The following is a 17,852-nucleotide window of genomic DNA, read 5'->3' as shown; positions in this document are numbered from 1 at the left end:
TGCACAAGGTAAATACTTAAGGAATGAGAAGGTGATTGCAGAGAATCTCTTGAATTGAGCAGCGTACCATATGACTTTATGACTGACCTTATACTGGTTGCATAAGAGCATTTTCCTTTGTTAAAGACCACCATAATGACAGTTTGCCTCATGAAGGTTAAATGTGTTTGTGACTTTGTCACTATCTCACAATACTGTGAAATTTGTGACGTTTATGTAATCACTTAATCATAATAGAAAATTATTTTAATTTAATGTTGCATGTAGTATGTTGGACCCCAATTGAGTTTCTATAAGTACCTTGGGAAATGTCTAAGTAAAACATACAACTTCAGGATATCATTTTTGATCAAAACTTAAAGAGAAATCTCAAGTCTTACTATAGAAGCTCTAGGACTTCTGAACCATAGAAAAAACTTAATAGCATACACCCTCAGTAGTATTAAGGTAGGAACATAGACCAGACTTCTGTCAGGCATTACGGTGGAATCACCACTCCCACGTCTGCAGGTATTTTAGAATGAACTTCATTGTCTCTTAAGGCAAGATGCCTCTGCTCTTGGAATACAGTGTTGGAAGGGTGGAACTCATACCATATCAAGCCATCTGATTCAAGTTCGAATGCTAGTTCTGCAACTGACTTTTGTGATTTTTCTGAGGAAGTGTTAGTATAGCCTTCTGTAGTGTACCAAGGCCTACCATATTGTCATGTTACTGTCACGCACAGTGACAACATCATCAGGTGGCTCAAACACCTGATGAAAGGTTTGGTAGTTCAGTTGTTAATCTTTTTCACTGATTTCTGCCCTGTTTTGTCTTGCAAAAGGTAAGACTGCTTATATGTACACTGGCAGGCCATACATGCGTTTCTTGTTTTTTTTTCCCCCCTTGACACTGAATTATCAACTAAGGAGTAGTTGTTTTGGTTTATGTTTAATATCCAAAGAACGAGCTGAGTTCAGATATGTTTTTAATCATGTTCACTCTGCACCATATTGTCTTTTTCCTGGTTTTGATAGAGGTAAATTTGCCTTCTTGCTGATATTTTCGCATTTGCACTACTTCTTAGTTTGGCTGGAGATAAACATTTCTAAAATGTTTGTCTAGAGTATAATATGTAATATTTTTTATTCTTCTCTTACTATAGATTTAAACTTATGTCAGCTCTTGAAAGGGAGATGTGTTAGAATTTGAACTAAGGGCCTCTAAACATTGGCTCAGATTTCTTGCTCAGCTGGTGCTCTACCACTTCATCCATACCTTCAGGTCTGCCTTTGGGGAGGGGTGGCTGGTTATGGGGCTGGATTTTTTTTTTTTTTTTTTCACAAGGCTGGCATTCTACCACATAAGCCACAGCTCCAGTTTCAGCTTTTTACTAGTTAATTGGAGGTAAGAGTCTCAGACTTGGGTATGGCCATGATCTCAGCCTCTTCAAGAGCTAGGATGACAGGCCTGAGCTACCACTGCCATTTGCTCTGCTTTGTGATGGAATCTTACCACATTGTTTTGTCCCAACTGGACTTGAACCATGATCTTCTTCATCTTAGCCTCCTGAGTAGCTAGGATTACAGATGTCAGTAACTAGTGCCTAGAAACTCTTGATGAATTTAAAATTCTAATACTATTATGTTTCGTTAACAAATTTAATTGCATTTAATGATAATGGATTTTTAATTTTTCCCATTTACTAATTTTCATCTTCGTACAAGTTGATGGGGCATAAACATACAATCATCCCAAATATACACAGTATCTTCTTTCTGAATACTGCACAGTAGGCCTTTTAAAAGTTGTCAGTGACATGAATAAATATTATTTTCATAATGTTTTCACTTCTGTCTCTTTCTCTCTCTCTTTTTTTTTTTTTCCTCAGTCATGAGGCTTGAAATCTGGGCCTGGGCACTGTTCCTCAGCTTTCAGCTCAATGCTAGCACTCTACCACTTGAGCCACAGCTCCACTTCTGGTTTTCTGGTGGTTTATTGGAGATGAGAGTCTCACGGACTTTCCTGCCTGGCTGGCTTTGAACCGTGATCCTCCGATCTCAGCCTCCTGAGTAACTAGGATTACAGGTGTGAGCCAGCAGCACTTGGCTTTCACTTGTCATTTGTTAAATTACTCACCAGTTACATTCACTCCCAGTTAGAGCGTACTATTTCCTGTTTTAATGCTGAAGACTCTTATGTTATCACAGTTGTAATGGAAAAGAATGACTGAGAAGTTTACACTTGTCCTAGTTTTAACCTCTTTTTGAATCTGCAAGAAACAAAATTACATCAGAAAAATACATTATTGAGTCACTTTCTTTTAAAAAAATTTATTGTAAAGGTGATGTACAGGGCAGTTGCAGTTGCATAAGTAACGAGTACATTTCTTTCTGAACAGTGTCACCGCTTCCCTCCTTTTTTCCCCAGTTTTTTCCCTCCAGATTCACCTCCCCCACGTTGTATAGTTCATTTTCAACATAGTGTCTACTGAGTATCACTGCTGCATTAGTTTACCCTTTGTCCTACAAACTATCTAAATATTAAATCCTGGGGACATGGTAAAAATTAAATTGAGAGGGACTTAAGTTCCATCCCTTCCACTGTGTTCAGAGGCAGACTTTGTAAATAGACCCCCATCTTTTATTCTTACTGTGGTGAGTAAATGCTTATTCTGTAGGACTTAGACGTTCAAGAAATAAAAGTTAAAATTCCCATGCCAATCATTTAAAGGGTAAAGCTCAGCAAATAATTTGGAGGTGAGTACATGGTGATAAGGCAGTGATAAATGATAAATAGATTCTACAGAACAGATGCCGTTTAATGGACAAATGGATTCAGAGAATGTTGACACACACACACACACGCGCGTGCGCGCGCACGCGCAATGAAATTTTACTCATCCAGAAGAACGTTATATTATTTTCAGGAAAATGGATGGACCTAGAAAAAAATGTTACGTGAGTCTCTAGAGAGACAAAAAAACAACAACACGTGTTTTCTCTCATGTCAAAGTTGTGTGTGTGTGTGTGTAAAAGTTTGGCATATCCCAAGGAGGATTTAGTTGTGTAACTCCTTTGCACAGTTACCTCATAGGTTAACAAAGTCAATACCAGGAAGCTGGAATATGTGTTGTTAGGGGGTATGTAGTCAAAGGAGGGCAGGCGAGTTAGTGGAAAGGTGGGCAAATGCAATCATATCCATTGTACATATGTAAAAATGGAACTAGATAAATGGGAGGGATGAGTGGGTTTGGGAGAGATGGGGAGAATTATCAAAGGGCTGACATTGATCAGTATGCATTGTATTCAGAAACTGACATGCTAAATTGAAACCCCTTTGTACAGCTATCTAAGGATAATGAGACAAGGAGGGGAAAGGAGGAAGGAAGGAGATCTCTCCAGTGAAGCTCACTTTGAGAGTATTGATATTGAACAGTAATTCTAAACTTCTATTCTGAAATCATATAATCTGCCCCCTAAAGAAAGGTAGGACATAGGATTTTAGAAAAAGAGAGGGTGAGAATAACATGCAGAAGAGTATTGCAGTGGAGGAAAAGTGTATAAATGTGCACAGACAATGGAGTGATATGGTTAATGTTAGGTTTGTGTGTGAAACGGTAAAAAATTAATTGGTCAACTGAAATGATAGTTTGAGGCCAGATCATAGAAATCTTAATTTGTTTTACACTTTTTGATGGTAAAATTATGAAAGGGTTTGAGATAGGAGAATGTTGAGAAACATGGTTGTGTTTTCAGGTATTTAGTCTTGTCTGCTCTGTATAGATTGTGTAGATTGTTTATAAATTGAGTGATAGGTACCATTAGCAGAATGTTTTATTAATGACTAGAAAAGGCAGATGAATCTAAGGTGAATATGGAAGGCAAACATGTTCATGATCACAGATGATACTGGCTTATGTCTGTCTTAGTAGCATAGTTATTTAGTGCCTTTTTACTCTTTTAAATACTTCCATCATTTGCATAGTAAATCATGGTAGCCTTAGAGATAGAGGGCCATCAACTTACTCACACTTGCTAATTATATTGAAAGAGAATGGAGGTAGTGCATAAATAAACATGCAGAAATGCAAGTTTTTTTAATTGTATAAATTAATATTAGAGTTTCACTAAATTTTCCTTTTGTTGAGTTTAGATTACAATATACTCACTTAAATGCCACAATAAAATTTTGTTTCATTGTGGTATTGTAAATGTATGTGTGTTTTTTTTTTTTTAATGATTCTGAGTTTGGGCCTATGTATAACACATTCTGTTTTAAATTAAAGGATTTTAGGAGAACTATGTATCAATATAACTTGCCTTAAAATTACTTTTTCAAATAGATATGTAGCTGGTGACTACTGGGAGCATATTACGTAGAACATACTATCACTGAGGAAAACACAGGATTCATAATGTCAAAATCCTTGGTGTTTCCATCTTTCTTTTTCTGATTGGAACCACTGGCTATAGTAACATTTTCTATTGTAAGTTCAAGGTTCTATAGATACATGTGGGTGTATGTGGATAGCCACTAATGCTTCTGCTCTCGTGTTTCTCTTACAGGCAGAAGGAGAGGATAGCCTGAAGAAGATGCAGCTGATGGAGCTTGCCATTCTGAATGGCACCTACAGAGATGCCAACATTAAATCACGTAAGAATGAGGCCGAGGCCCAGGCTTACAGCTGTCTCAGCTGTTTTGTCTGTAGACCTTTGTACTTTTGGCATCATAGCACATGAACAGTTAGATTGACAAATTAAACTATATCATTTAATATGAGACCAACAGTCCCCCCCTTTTTTGGAGGGTATCTATTATGGGTCTTAAACTGAGGACCTGGCAATTGTCCTTGAGCCTCTCTATATTCAAGGCTAGCCCGCTATTAATTGAGCCACAGCACCACTTCCAGTTTTTGAGTGGTGAATTTGGAGATACAAGTTTATTGGGGACTTTTCCTGCCAGGGCTGGCTTCAGACCACCATCTCAGATCTCAGCTTCCTGAGGAGCTAGGATTACATGTGTGAGCCACCAGCACCTCGCCCAACAGTCCCATTTTTAATACGGTAATGAACTATAGCCCTCTTGGTTTTATTTTTTCTGTTATTTTAGCACCAGTCCTGGGACTTGAACTCAGAACCTGGGTGCTGTCTGAGTTTTTGTGCTCAAGGCTAGTGCTCTACTATAAGAAGCACACCACTTTTTCTCGTGATTAATTGGAGATAAGTATCTCGTGGACTTTCTTTTCATGGGCTGTCTTTGACATGATCCTCAGATATCAGCCTCTTGACTAGCTAGGATTATACATGTGAGCCACCAGTACCTGGCTGCCCTTGGCTTTATTTTATGCTAGCATATGAAAGTTTTGAATTTGTAAGTTTTTATTGTTCAGATGAAATTTCAACCTTTAAATTCAAAGGTGTCTTTGAGGAAATGTCTTATTCTGTTAACTACATAGATAAGGCTTTCAGCTTACTTTGTTGTACTTAATGTAGAAGACAGAATGTATCTGACTGAAATGGCCCTTCTGTTAAGTTCTTTTCCTTCCCCTGGCTTGCATGTTTCCTCTCCAGTATTTTTTTCCCTATTAAGTTCAGATGTGAGTTCACAGAGATCAGTGTGTGGGGAATATTATACGCTATTCCCCTTGGTGGACTTGTACATCAAAGTTTTCCCCATGCACATTTTTATAAGGTATTGAGAGGAGGGATAGCTTTTATAAGCTGTTGAAAGGATAGCTTTTTATATTAAAAAAAAGAACTGATGTGAAATTTGTCATTTCAAACAACCTAAGATTTACTTGCTATTTATATGAAAGTAATACCATATTTAAAATAATACTTTTTTAAGGAAACTCTCAAATGTTAGCTAACACAGTCAATTTAGAAGTAGTTACTTTACAAGTGGTTGATTACATTTAACTCATGAGAAGTGAGAATATCGTTAATAGTCATGAGTTTAGAAAGAGGATGTTTTGTACTGTTATGAAGTAATTACTAAAGATTCAGTTTATTTGCATCTAGTGGTTATTTGCCTTACTATCATGAGAAAATGTTTTATTGGAACTCAAGTTACACTGTAGGATGTACCAAGACTGGATTTCTGTGGACTCTAACTACACATTTTTTATAACATCTTTTAATACAAATGTTTTCCTATGCTTTTGCATGCACCTTTAGTCTCATTAAATCTTATATACATATATCAGATACAGGAACTAAATATAACATTTTGGTAGTCTCATTCATTTTTTTATAGCGCCTTATTTTTTTGCACATTCTTAATCTGATTGGGAAAGGGAAGCTGATTGCATTTGATTGGTGTACTTTGGCATTTTTGTGTGATCAGTGCATGTACTAATGATTTCCTTTTATTTTTCTCCTTTCCTGCTTTTTCCTTTCTTTTCCCTACTCCCCTCTCATTTTCCCATATTTTATACTGCTATCCCTATACTTCTTTCTAAATTTCTTTGCTTACTGTAGCAGCCCTTGCCTTTTCTCTTGCAGCAACTGCCCAGGCTGCTCCAAGGATCATTACTGGGCCTGCGCCTGTCCTCCCACCAGCTGCCCTGCGTACGCCTACGCCAGCTGGCCCTACCATAATGCCTTTGATCAGACAAATACAGACCGCTGTCATGCCAAACGGAACTCCTCACCCAACTGCTGCAATAGTCCCTCCAGGGCCCGAGGCTGGGTTAATCTACACGCCCTATGAATACCCCTATACATTGGCACCAGCTACATCAATCCTTGAGTACCCTATTGAGCCCAGTGGTGTATTAGGTAAGTGCTTGTGTTTAGGTGCTTAACATGTTCTTGATAGATTTTGTTGCCCCAGACTTTGACTTTTTTTTTTGCAGTTTTAGAGAGGCAAGATAAGTTTTCATTAGGAAATGCTAAAAACTGAATCTGATTTTATTTCAGCTTCTCACAATTTTCTTACTAAGTAACTGCACCTAATATTTGTGCAGATTCTCTTTGATAACTTATATTCACCTCAATTGGACAAATTTGTTGTGTACATTTTAAACAGGAAATACTTCACATTTCACATTACTGCAATTCTTGAGTTTTATTTTGGTTCCACCTATGTCATTAGTTCCACCTCCCAAAGATTTCTTTGTTTTTGTAGAGGTAATTAATTGCCAGCTGAAATTTAAAGTTCTGTGTAGAGCTATTTTTGAGATTTCTATAGTGTTTATATTATTGTGCCTTTACATATATGTGATAAGTTAAAATGGGACCAGGTTAATGCTTGTTGCCTTAAAAGGTTTTTAAATTAATGTCTTCTGAGTCTTAGTTAACATTAAACATAACTGATACTCCTGATTTCAGCAATACATTGTGGAATAGATGAATAAATTCTTCATTACTAAATTAGTCACACTGGAGGCAGAAATTAAAGTCTTACTGTAAACGCTTGGTTTTACATGAACAAAAAGTGGTGTGCTTGAAAAAGACATTACTGATGCCTTTTTTTTATAGAGTGGATTGAAATGCCAGTCATGCCTGATATTTCAGCCCATTGACTTGCTGGATGAAGGACTAGAATACAGCAGCTGTTATAACACGACCAGTCAATGTGGAACAAACTGTTTCCCTGCAACCCCTTTGTTTTACCAGACAGATTCTTTGAACACTTTTTTCCTGAATTGTATATGACCTTGGTGCTGCATGCATTCTGTTGACTTTCAGGACTTTGATCTTTTAAAGAGCTCCCCCCATCCCCCAGCAATAATACTGATTTATAAACAAATTGAAGATCTTTAATGAACTTGGACATTAAGATTTAAACTTGAAAATTCATTGTTCAGTTAAAGAAAGCCACAATGCTCTGTATGTTATCTGTGTGTGTGCATGCATTCAGGTGCCTTTTGTTTTATGAACAAATACATTTTGTTGTACATGTTTTCCATCTACATCATTGTATAAAGTAATTACAGGTCAGAATTATACCACAGAACTGTTGATTGGAACGCTTGTTTCTGTTGCTCATTTCTTGAAGCATTTTTAAAATAACATGTAACCTATAACCTTATTTTTAAGTTTTTCTTCCTATTAATACCCTATCCTGTGGCCCTGTGCATGCTCTCCTCCTCCCCCCAAGAACTCCTCTCTGCTGCACCCACAGCATCTGTTCCTGAGGAGTTAGAACTCTTGACTTCTTATAGGTCTGGGGCTGTTAGCCCCACCAGCTGCTATTGCATTATTTTCAATGCAAGATCTCTTTGGTTTTGCCATTGAATTATACTTGTATATGGTTAGCTTATCTAAAATGACAAAGGGGTGATCAACCAGTTTACTGCTTAGAAACATCAAGAGGCACTGCTATAAAATTTGTTTCTCTTTGCGAAACATGTTTCTCTTTTGTTGGAAAAAATTTTAATGATAAAATCTTGACTATTAGGCAAAGTTAAGAGTAAAATGCGATACGTAACATTCATAAGGTGATTAATAATAAATACTAAATGAAAAATTTCTCATAACCAATGTTATCTCTCCTGTTGCCACCTAAGCAGTAAAACATGATATTGACCCCCTAGAGGACTGAGGAAATTATTTAAAATTGCTAAGTTACAATATAAATTTGCACACAGATAACATGCATGCTATGTATCATATCTCACGCTCAATTATTTTAAAAGAAGCAGTGCCCTTCAAAACAGATGCAGACAAGTGTGTTGGTGGTGGTGAGGAGATTGGTATTAGCATCAAGTCTTCATTGATGACTAATTTTTAATTCCGTTCCTTTTATCTTTAGGTATGGCTTTCCCAACGAAAGGCTAAGAATTCAAGAACGGTCTTAACCGAGCCCTCATCAGATCTGAATTTAACAAATGCTTAGTCTCAGCAGCCTCCGGGGAAAAAGCTTAGCCTAGCAGTCAGTGACTTACTTGCACTTTTTGCACATAGATATAAAGTAAAATTATGTTATTAATTTGGTTTAGTCTGTAATACTACAAAGTAACGGTAATTTATAAAGGAGTGTACAGGAGTATACTGACTGCTAAGTGTACTACACTGTTTGCTTTACTAATCACCTAATTCATTGCAGTTCATACTTATTGACTCAAAGTTTAAAACCACAATCTGTAGGCTTTAAGAATGGCTTTTAAACTTTCTTAAGTGATAAACTCTGGAAGTGGTCTTAAGGTTAGCACATAATTCTCAGCATTAAACGTGGCATTATTTAAGTAGTCCTACTGCAAGAAAGGCACTTCAGTGAATATGTGACTAGTAAAGCGCAAATATGTTTGGATCTAATAAGAGCTGATGAAATGCTGTAACTTGGGGATTGTAAATGAATGGATAAGATAGGTTAAGGCCAACATGTTTGAAATGAATGCAATATTAATAGATACATAGAATATACATGACATTACAGTTAATTTTAAAACTACTGTGCCTTAACATGTTTCTTAAAACAAGCTTTTGTAGTAAACGAACATTTGAAATCCATTTTGATAAACCTGCTGTTAATGTGTTTCCCATTATGTATGTTTCTAACTCTGTCTTGGTAATTGCAATCTAACTAGGTGCGGTGGCTACTAAAGTTCGAAGGCACGATGTGCGTGTCCATCCTTACCAAAGGATTGTGACCGCAGACCGAGGTTAGTTTAGTTCTGCAGTTCTTGTTTATAAGAGATGCGTTGGATGTCCATAAAATTTGCAACACCACACCTGGTGGAAAAAAAAACAAAACTGTTTACCTGAATACCATTTCTTTTCCTTTCGGAAATTCATTTTAACAATTCACAGATTTAAGGGCTGGGGTGGGTTTTTTCCTTCCTTCATATTTTGACTTATTAAATCTATTATTATATGCTATGATTTATTCCTACTAAAACGTAAATTAGCCAATTTGGGGAATCTACTAAATTTGTATGTTGCCTTAACTATTTTTAATAATTACTCTTGCTAAATTTTGCCTTTTTATTGTTCCAAAATTTGGGGTTGGTATTGCAAAATGACTGAATGGATGGTGCTTTATTGAAAGAAGTAAAGGAATATATGCCTGCTGTGTACTTTTGGAGAAAACTGAAGATTTAGTTTCAATTTTCTTTACTACAAGAAAACCTTTGAGCCACTGTATAAACACAAGAGTGTAGATGCCAAGTACTTAGCTGAAATCAACAGGTCAGGACTGTGAAGATACTGTCATGTAGTTGGACATTTTAATGTAAATTAGAAAATCAGTTCCCTTTTATTCTTACATTCTCTTGCCAAAATGGATCCTTTGATCTTTGTCATTTGCTGCTAAAATATAATATCTGAAGGTAAACCATCTCCTGAAGTTCTGTGGTATATGAAATCCTTTTTGACTAACCTGTGACTAGAACATAAGTCTTCATTTTTCTCCTTATCAACATTTCAATTTGTGTCCTATATATACCCTTTATTATAAAGTATTTATGCTCATGAGGAGTGTTATTTTCGGTTTATTGACATTGTTTTTTGTTGATGCTTTTAAGTTTATTTTCAGCATGAGATGGTAGGAAAAGATTTTTTTTAATTATGGCACATTTATTACCTATTAATTAAATTAATCAAAAAACCCTAATTGTGGGAAAATAACAAGTTTATACTCTACTATACATCCTCTATGAAAGACCTATCCTGCTTTACCTGGTTATCTTGAACGCTGATCATAAATACTGGACTGGACACAGCTGATGATGTCATTAGAAATGCCTTTCCAAAGATGCTTGATAATATTTCATACATGCATGATTAAAGAGCCTCTGAAGACTTTTTAAAACTAATGTATACATTATTTGTAGTCATTTTTTTCAGTGAATAGACTCCATACCCAGCAGGTTTCCATTAACATATAGTACTTGTTGGCAGATGTGCCAAGTGTGAGTACAAACTTCTCTTAGAGTGGAGTCACTAGGATTTGAAGCTATATTCATACTGTTAATGTCTAAAGTAGTTCTACAGAGTTTTTTAGAGTATTTTTTCTGTAGTTAATTGTTACTCCCTGTATACTATTAGGACATTTCTCATAGTTTTGTTTTAACACACTAATTATTGGGTTTCTTAATCCAGTTCCTTTAGATAGTTGGAAGATACTAAAGGAAGATTATATTCTATTTCGAAAATGACAACACATTCCATGCATGGCTCTTATTTGTATTTAATTGGTTTTTATTAATTCACATTTTAATTTAGAATGCAATGTCAGCAAACCGAAATGCTAATTTTTTTAAATAAGTAATGGAATACTTAGAGACTTAATTTCACTATGCACTCATGGGTCTAAGGAGATGCCTGAAGTCCTTCACTTAGATATTTTATGATACTACTGTTTTCTCTATTTTTGAGGTTTCTTTCATAGTTTCAAAACATTGTTTTGAAGAGGAGATTATTATAAGCATTCACTTGATGTAAGGAAAGTCAGTCTTACACATATAACCATGTAATTCTGTATGAGCCTAAAAGTAACTACATGGTTGACAAATACCTTGTTCTTTACTAAAAATAAGCCCACCTCTTTACATACTTCAAACCTGAATTTGAAACTTACAAAAGACCAACTGACTTTATTTGTATTGAACTATAAGTGATTTTGCACAATTGATATACCTGTATGTACTATAAAAGGCCAAGACTTGGCAGAAGGTGTATTCTAGGTATATATAAATTGATTGTTTGCTTTGTTCACACTCAAAAGAAACATCAGAAAATTTTCTGATTAGTGATTTATAAAAAATATAATAAGATACTTAAACATTTTTGCTCAAAAATTTAATTAGAAGCCAAAAAAGCTTTAAAGATTCCATATATGTTGAAGAATCTGTGAAAAGGTAGTGTGACTATATCATGTTAAATATTTGTTTCCTCTTTTGATTTGGAATAGCATTTTTAATTTTAAATAAAGTTCCACTTCATTTTTAGGAAATTCAGAAATGATTTAGTCACATGAAGGATATGGTATTTTTTTGGTAGCAGTCACTAACTGTCCTAAATAAATGATTGATTGAAGAGACTATTTTCATTCTGTGAAGGTAAATCAGTCCATTAAACATATGATTTGAAACCCGGTGGACATTATACCTGCTGGGTTTTGATTTTTGAAGTGGCACAGAATCTCATGTTGCACTGAATACCATTTCATTCACATCTCCTCTGCCTTAGTTGCAATGGCAACAGTACAGAAAATTCTGTTTAAACCTCAGAATATAGTAGAAATAATTAAGCTGTTGAATGAGTCTTAAAAACTGTACTACTGTTAAGTGGACCAAGTTTGGTGAAGCAGAAGGTGACAGGTTGCTTAAGGAAGGGACAACTCAAGGACATTGGGAATAATGACTTTTCCACTTGAGAACTACTTTTATGTTTTACTGTAATTTTTTTTTAATTTTTTGTTCTTTTTGTTATTTTGCAAAGGAAAATAGTATTTACAGGTGGCTTCTTTTAAAATATAAAATTATAAAGCAGGAATGTATATGAAATGTCAGATTTTATTGTATTTGCAGAGTATTAGCTTTGAAATTGAGTAAAGAAAGCTGTTTGTAGTTTTAAAATGCCTTATTGGTATCAGTTAGAAATTACTTCTATTTTTTGATGTACTTAGAGCTCTTTGAGATATAGAATTTTAAATGGCAGGATTTTACAGTGTTTACATGCAAGTGCATTTTATAAGTGTTCTATATGTGTAAAATAGTATTTTCAACTGGAAAGCGTTGGCCAGGGCCAAAGGCCTGGCCTTTTTCTGGTTCCCATGATGTTGCCTACACTGCTAGACTACAGTATTGCTTTGTATCATGAGGCCAAGAAACTTCATGTTGTTTGTAAATAGAATAATTGAAAAAGCAATAAACATTTATTGAACAAAAGAAACCTTGTTTGGCCCAGAGTTTATGTTGAACCAAATTGTTCATAGAAATTTTAAGTATCTTTAGATTCATTTCTGTTGATCATCAATTATTAATAATCACATCCATCATTAATAGTTGCTTTATTGCTTGCATCTGAGAGAATACTAATGCTTAATAGCAGTCAGATACTGATAACTGCACTGACTGTTCAAAATTCTGTATACCAAACCTATTTATTCATTGTTGTTTTCCAATTCCTTCATTGACTGCTACTAACTATTAGTTGTTAGTTGTATTTTATTTCTATTTTTTTCTGTTAACAAGTTGATTTTTTTTTTTTTTTGTGGGAGTGGGCTCTTCTTCATTTGTTCAAATCATGATATGAAATTGTCATGATTTTTATTGTATTCTGTAGATGGTGTCAATCAGTTTGTCAGAGTTAAACATGCTTTTTTTTAATTAGTTGTGATTAGTTTTTCATGTTGTCATTAAGCCGTCACTAGCTGAAACTAATCTCTTCTCTATCTTTTCTTTTCTTTTTTTTGTTTTGTTTTTTGTTTCTAACCACCCAGCCGCCACCGGCAACTAACCTATGACCTTCTGACCTCTGAACTCTTCACCCAATGATGACCTGACCATGCCTGCCTGCTGATCAGTTAACTGGTAATCGCCTTTGCTTGCCTGTCGTCAGTGCAGCGAGCTGAGGCACTTGTCCGTTCGTCTTACCATCTAACCAAACAAAAGACAAAGAAATTGTCCTCCAACTCAGCTTTTTTTTTCCCTCCCTTGTTTGGGTGAAAGTGGTTCTAGAACCTGCACTGAATAGTAGTAAAGCAATAAGGCCCAGTTCATCCCACAGCACTGATCATCTTTCAATGTCCTACCCTAAGCGAACGGTAAGAAGAAAGGGAGACAGATGGCCCTTAACTACTCAAATGACAGAGGCAGTTACTGTGAGAGACTCTAGGAATCTTTTTCTTCCCATAGCGAAGTCAAAGCTCTCTCTGAATGTACTGTGTGGTGGTGCATCATGCATGAACCTTTGGTCAGGGATGTCATTGGTGAAGCGATTTCACAAAGTATTCAAAATTTGATATGCTGTTTAGTCACTACTATGCCCTCAAAGGGCAGAAGTTGCAGCCTTTTTTTTTTATATTGCCTGCCAAAATTTGAAGTATTAGAAGAAATTGTGCCATGAGACAAAAACGTATTGAAGAGTTTTAAAAAGTAATACAAACAGCAAAACTGCAACACTATTTTTAAAAAGATAACTATCTCAGTTAAAATTACTGAACCATTATTTTACACCTCCTTAAACAAATATTTGAGAACAAGGTACATGCATTATGTGTCACATTACTGGGCAAACTGTTCAAGTATTTTTTTTAAACTTCCCTGTATAGAAAAAAAAAATCATTAAGGATGTAAAAGCCATGCTTGCCTATTTGCTGTATACATGTAATGAAATTGTAGATAAAGTGTAGTGCATTGAAACAAATGAACAAAAAGTAGATACTTTTACTATACAAGGGTGCTGGTGCAGAAAAAAATATATATATTTTTGGAAATGTAGCATTTTATACTTTCAAGTGTTATAAAAAAAAGAAAAAGAACAAAGAAACCCTTTATTTCATTAAATAATTTTTTCTGGTGGTTGTCAAGAAACAAAAGACCAAAAGAGCCTTTTTGTCTTTCTTTTTTTATTTTTTAAGTATTGGAATAAGTCTAAAGAAAAGAAAGTGCCTTATTTTCCTTCATGGTCATTTAGTCAAGTGTCTTGTAAGATCAGCTCCTCCCTCAGAATAAAAGTTAATGCATGCTACTCAGTCGCCCAGTATGTGAAAGAAGTTATGAGGGGAGGTTAAATGAGTTGATGGTTTGAATTATATGATTTGTGCCACGTTACCTTGATGCAAATTTGCCAAATCTGATACTGTGAAAAATTTAATAACTTTTCTTAGGTTTGACTAGTAAGTTTTAAAGTGTCATTCTTTTAAAAATCATAATTGAGTACTTTTGGTTATTATAGTCTGTAATATTAGCCCAGAGGATTCTGAGAGAAAAATTATGTTAGATCTGAACATCATTTTACAGACAAAATTAGAGTTTTATTTTCTTTGGCGAAGAGGGGATAAATTGGATTCTTTTTTTCTTACAAATTGGAGATAATAGTACACCTACCAAACTTTTCCACAGAAATTTTCCTTTGCGATTTTCATTCTGAAAAACGGTATTTTTAAGTGACCCACATTGAATCCGACTTCCTTATCTCATACCAGATCACTTGTGCAGCCCATCTCTCTGCTGGCTTTAGTAGTTGCCTCTACATGCACACATTTTTGTCCCTCCCCCCCTTTTTTAAACTTTACAAGAATGTGAAAAACTAGCATTATTGTGCATATAATATGGAACTGCATTTCAGTTTGAGCTTCCAGTTTCTCGTGAAGTTCAAACCATTTTGTAGTTGAAGTGATTGGTGTGCGAAGCCTGCATCTAAACACTTGAGTGAATAACCATTAACTGCTCAGTACCAGATGTGGCAAATCTCAAGTGATGGTGGATCCCCAGCTCATCAACTCGGGCCTTCTTTCATACCTTCTCAGCTCCACAGTCACGGTCAGCAGGAAGCTCAGTGGGCACCTTCAAGGTGACCTCTATCATCTTGTCTCACTTGGAACCGTTTTCAGTTTATTTACTATGCAATAGACATTGCTTCGTACTCAGCTAGCTTTGGTTTAATGTGCCACTGCTTTGTCTTTCTGTTACACATACAGTTGTTTTGATTTATTTACGATATATGCTGTGCCATTTTGATTTTTATTTTGTTTGGTTGGTTAAATAAATTTGCGACACTCAAACACTTGAGGTGATAGTAAAAAACAATACCAGTATTTGATTCAGTCTCATCTCAACTGTGTTATACCTGGACATTTTAGATGTTTATCAAAGGTCTTTTATGGGGAAGAAAGTAAATGTATGAAACAATAAATGTGTGACATTTATGAGTAATGTTGGCTCTGAACAAACTTTTGAAAACTTAGTTGACAAAATTTTGGATCAACTGAAAAAAAAGCATGACTTTTGAAATCTCTGAATGCCTTGGTTCTCAGTATTATCATTCTTTATTGAATTTATTTCTTATTAAAGTATGTAGTTTTTAAGACTTTTCTGACAGTATTATGTAATTTTTTTAGTGTGGGTAGATGGGAGTGTCGCTTGTATGTTACCGTACAGCAGACATGTATTTTTTGTCTATTCTTTATTATCTTAGTAGTTTCATGCTATGTATGTACCATAACCAACCTATTGCCTATGAGAAACATGTAAGATAATGTATTTACAGCCATTGTTACAAGTTTATAATGTATTTTTCTATCTTGTTTTATATGTATGTTATATAACATTCAAAAAGAATTTTTTTCTTGATTGAGAAAAGGATACAAATGCAAAATCCACAATTTTGATAACTGAAAATTGCCAATTGTTTTGCAGTACTTTATTATATTGGGTGTCTTGTCTTTCTTGGGCTTTTAGTTAGCTAATGAATGAATACTTTAGACACTTTGGGTTTTAGTTGGGATTTTACATAGCTTGCATTTTAATTCTTTGGTTCTTTGCTGTTTCTATTAACCCATAGCATTATTTTAATAAATGTTATAATACCAACCTACTAACTCTGGACTATGTCTGTTTATTAACCTTACATGTTTAGTGAAAATAAACAAAGACGAAAGAATGTAAAGTCTTGAGTTACTGGACTAACCTGGAGAACGTGACCACCGATAACATAGTGTGACTTGTTTTTCTGTTGTTTGTTAGCTGACAGTCCTGCACACTACTGTTAGATGACTTTGGTTACTCTAGCCTTTGATCTTGGGGGATAGGTCAGTAGATAATGGGAACAAAATGGCATTCTCCTAGTCGTGCCACCTGCCATTTCAGCACCTGCGTTACTAATTCCATATTTTTCTTATTTTTTCTTCTCCAAAATAATCACTGTCTGCTCACAGCTTAGTGTACAGGAATTTGTTGCAATTATACATACATCTTCTTGAGAAACCAGTTTGATTCATTGTAGAACCATTTATTTTAACTTGCTTAAGTAGGTAATTTTATGATCACATAAATCAAGAATCTGTTGAGATTTTTCTTTCAACTTGACTTTGTTTCTTGAAGCATTGAACTTGTTTAGACAACCGCTCCTATTAGAGGAACTTCATATATATGGAAGGCCAGAGGCAGATTGGGTCTGTTTCTCCTGAAAGTCAGAAAAGAAATGAGTGATGAGTCAGCATGGGGCAGCCCACCTCCTTATGTAGGCCCAAGGGGGGTACTATGGAACTTTACCACCGGGGTTCTTTCTAGTTCATCACCTTCCAAAACACTGTAACATCAGTAGAAGAAATTGAAGGGGGAAGAACACTGGAATTTGAAATTACATGATTAATTTCTTGTATGAAATTAAATTTAAAAGGGGATTCTTTAAATACCATTATGCTTTTCTGGGTCACAATCTATGTAAATGAACCTCTAATTGTGACTTTTTTTAACTCTGGTGCGTTCTTGTGTCACAGATTGGTAATTGCCTTTCCTGTGAAGCTGTTCCGCATAATAAAAAATTCTCAGGATGAATTTTAATTTGTAAATAATGGTTTGTTTCTGTAAAATATATTTGTTTTGAGTTATAAAATTTAGGGCTGAAATGAGTTACATGTAGTAGACGTAATAATTCTATCACACAAGAATGTCAGTTCTACCAAACCAGACTTTAACCTTCATATGTATTTGGATGCGTATATGAAATGTACAGTATACTGATGACAGATTTAATTGCTCTTGAGATGGTCATTTTGGATCATGTCAACAAATAAGTTATTTGATCGAAGAGTACTGTTGTCAATTAGATCTTGAATATGATACTATCTGTAAAAGTTCCCATCACCATAGCAAGTTTGTGTATTCTGGGAAAATTTGAAGACGCCTGTCCAGTTGCTATTATACAAGTTGTCACAATACTATGTCACTTAAATTTCTATGCCTATAATATTCT

General features: G+C 35.1%; 1 protein-coding gene across 8 annotated transcripts in view; it reads left to right on the top strand.

Annotated features, from left to right (window-relative positions):
• The window catches only part of Qki (QKI, KH domain containing RNA binding), a 124,580-nt gene extending 108,108 nt beyond the window's left edge, over positions 1–16,472 (top strand). Inside the window, exons 5-8 of one of the 8 annotated variants that reach the window (XR_006148893.1) lie at positions 4,551–4,638; positions 6,465–6,764; positions 8,743–9,592; positions 13,375–13,399. Coding sequence is in view for 7 of the 8 variants with exons in the window: in XM_042689726.1 (XP_042545660.1) it covers positions 4,551–4,638; positions 6,465–6,764; positions 9,518–9,592; positions 13,375–13,391 (480 nt within the window). In the remaining variant the exon portion in view is untranslated. Of the gene's footprint in view, positions 1–4,550; positions 4,639–6,464; positions 6,765–7,466; positions 7,731–8,742; positions 10,267–13,374 lie in introns of those variants that run through there. The other 7 variants (XM_042689726.1, XM_042689723.1, XM_042689722.1 and 4 more) reach the window with 7 other exon arrangements.
• The last annotated feature ends 1,380 nt before the right edge of the window (positions 16,473–17,852 follow it).

This window comes from Dipodomys spectabilis, unplaced genomic scaffold (assembly GCF_019054845.1).
Source record: "Dipodomys spectabilis isolate Male_0828 unplaced genomic scaffold, ASM1905484v1 ptg000126l, whole genome shotgun sequence".
Lineage (NCBI taxonomy): Eukaryota > Metazoa > Chordata > Mammalia > Rodentia > Heteromyidae > Dipodomys > Dipodomys spectabilis.
This window is presented reverse-complemented; position numbering and strand designations above follow the sequence as displayed.